This window comes from Pterocles gutturalis, unplaced genomic scaffold (genome assembly GCF_000699245.1).
Source record: "Pterocles gutturalis isolate BGI_N339 unplaced genomic scaffold, ASM69924v1 scaffold18777, whole genome shotgun sequence".
NCBI lineage: Eukaryota > Metazoa > Chordata > Aves > Pterocliformes > Pteroclidae > Pterocles > Pterocles gutturalis.
In genome coordinates this window covers 18,658-18,958 of record NW_010113200.1, presented here as the reverse complement: position 1 = coordinate 18,958, position 301 = coordinate 18,658, and the positions used below count along the sequence as shown (strand labels likewise).

General features: G+C 61.5%; 1 protein-coding gene across 1 annotated transcript in view; it reads right to left on the bottom strand.

Moving 5' to 3' along the window:
- Nucleotides 1-201: 201 nt before the first annotated feature.
- MPRIP (myosin phosphatase Rho interacting protein) overlaps nucleotides 202-301 on the bottom strand; it is a gene marked incomplete at its 5' end in the record, with an annotated part of 18,681 nt that continues 18,581 nt past the window's right edge. Inside the window, 1 exon segment of the mRNA XM_010074395.1 lies at nucleotides 202-273. Coding sequence (XP_010072697.1) covers nucleotides 202-273 — 72 coding nt within the window.

The following is a 301-nucleotide window of genomic DNA, read 5'->3' as shown; positions in this document are numbered from 1 at the left end:
CTGGAGCGTCTCACAAGCAGGGAAAGGAGCCGGAGAGGCGAGGGGGAGGCCAGGGGGGCACGGCCACCACAGCGCCGGGTCCCGTCGGGGGCGTCAAGACGAACGACAGCGAGGAGAGTCGTAAGGAACGAGAGACAAACGGTGCTGGTGCTGTGCTGCCTCAAGCTGGGAGGTGCGCGTGGTCAAGCGGAGCGGGGGGAACTAGTCTTTCTTCAAGTCCCTGGATTCGAAAAGCTTCAGGCGTTCTTGCACAGTCAGGCCTTCCTTCAGACTCTGGGAGAGACAAAAGACAGAGAGAGTC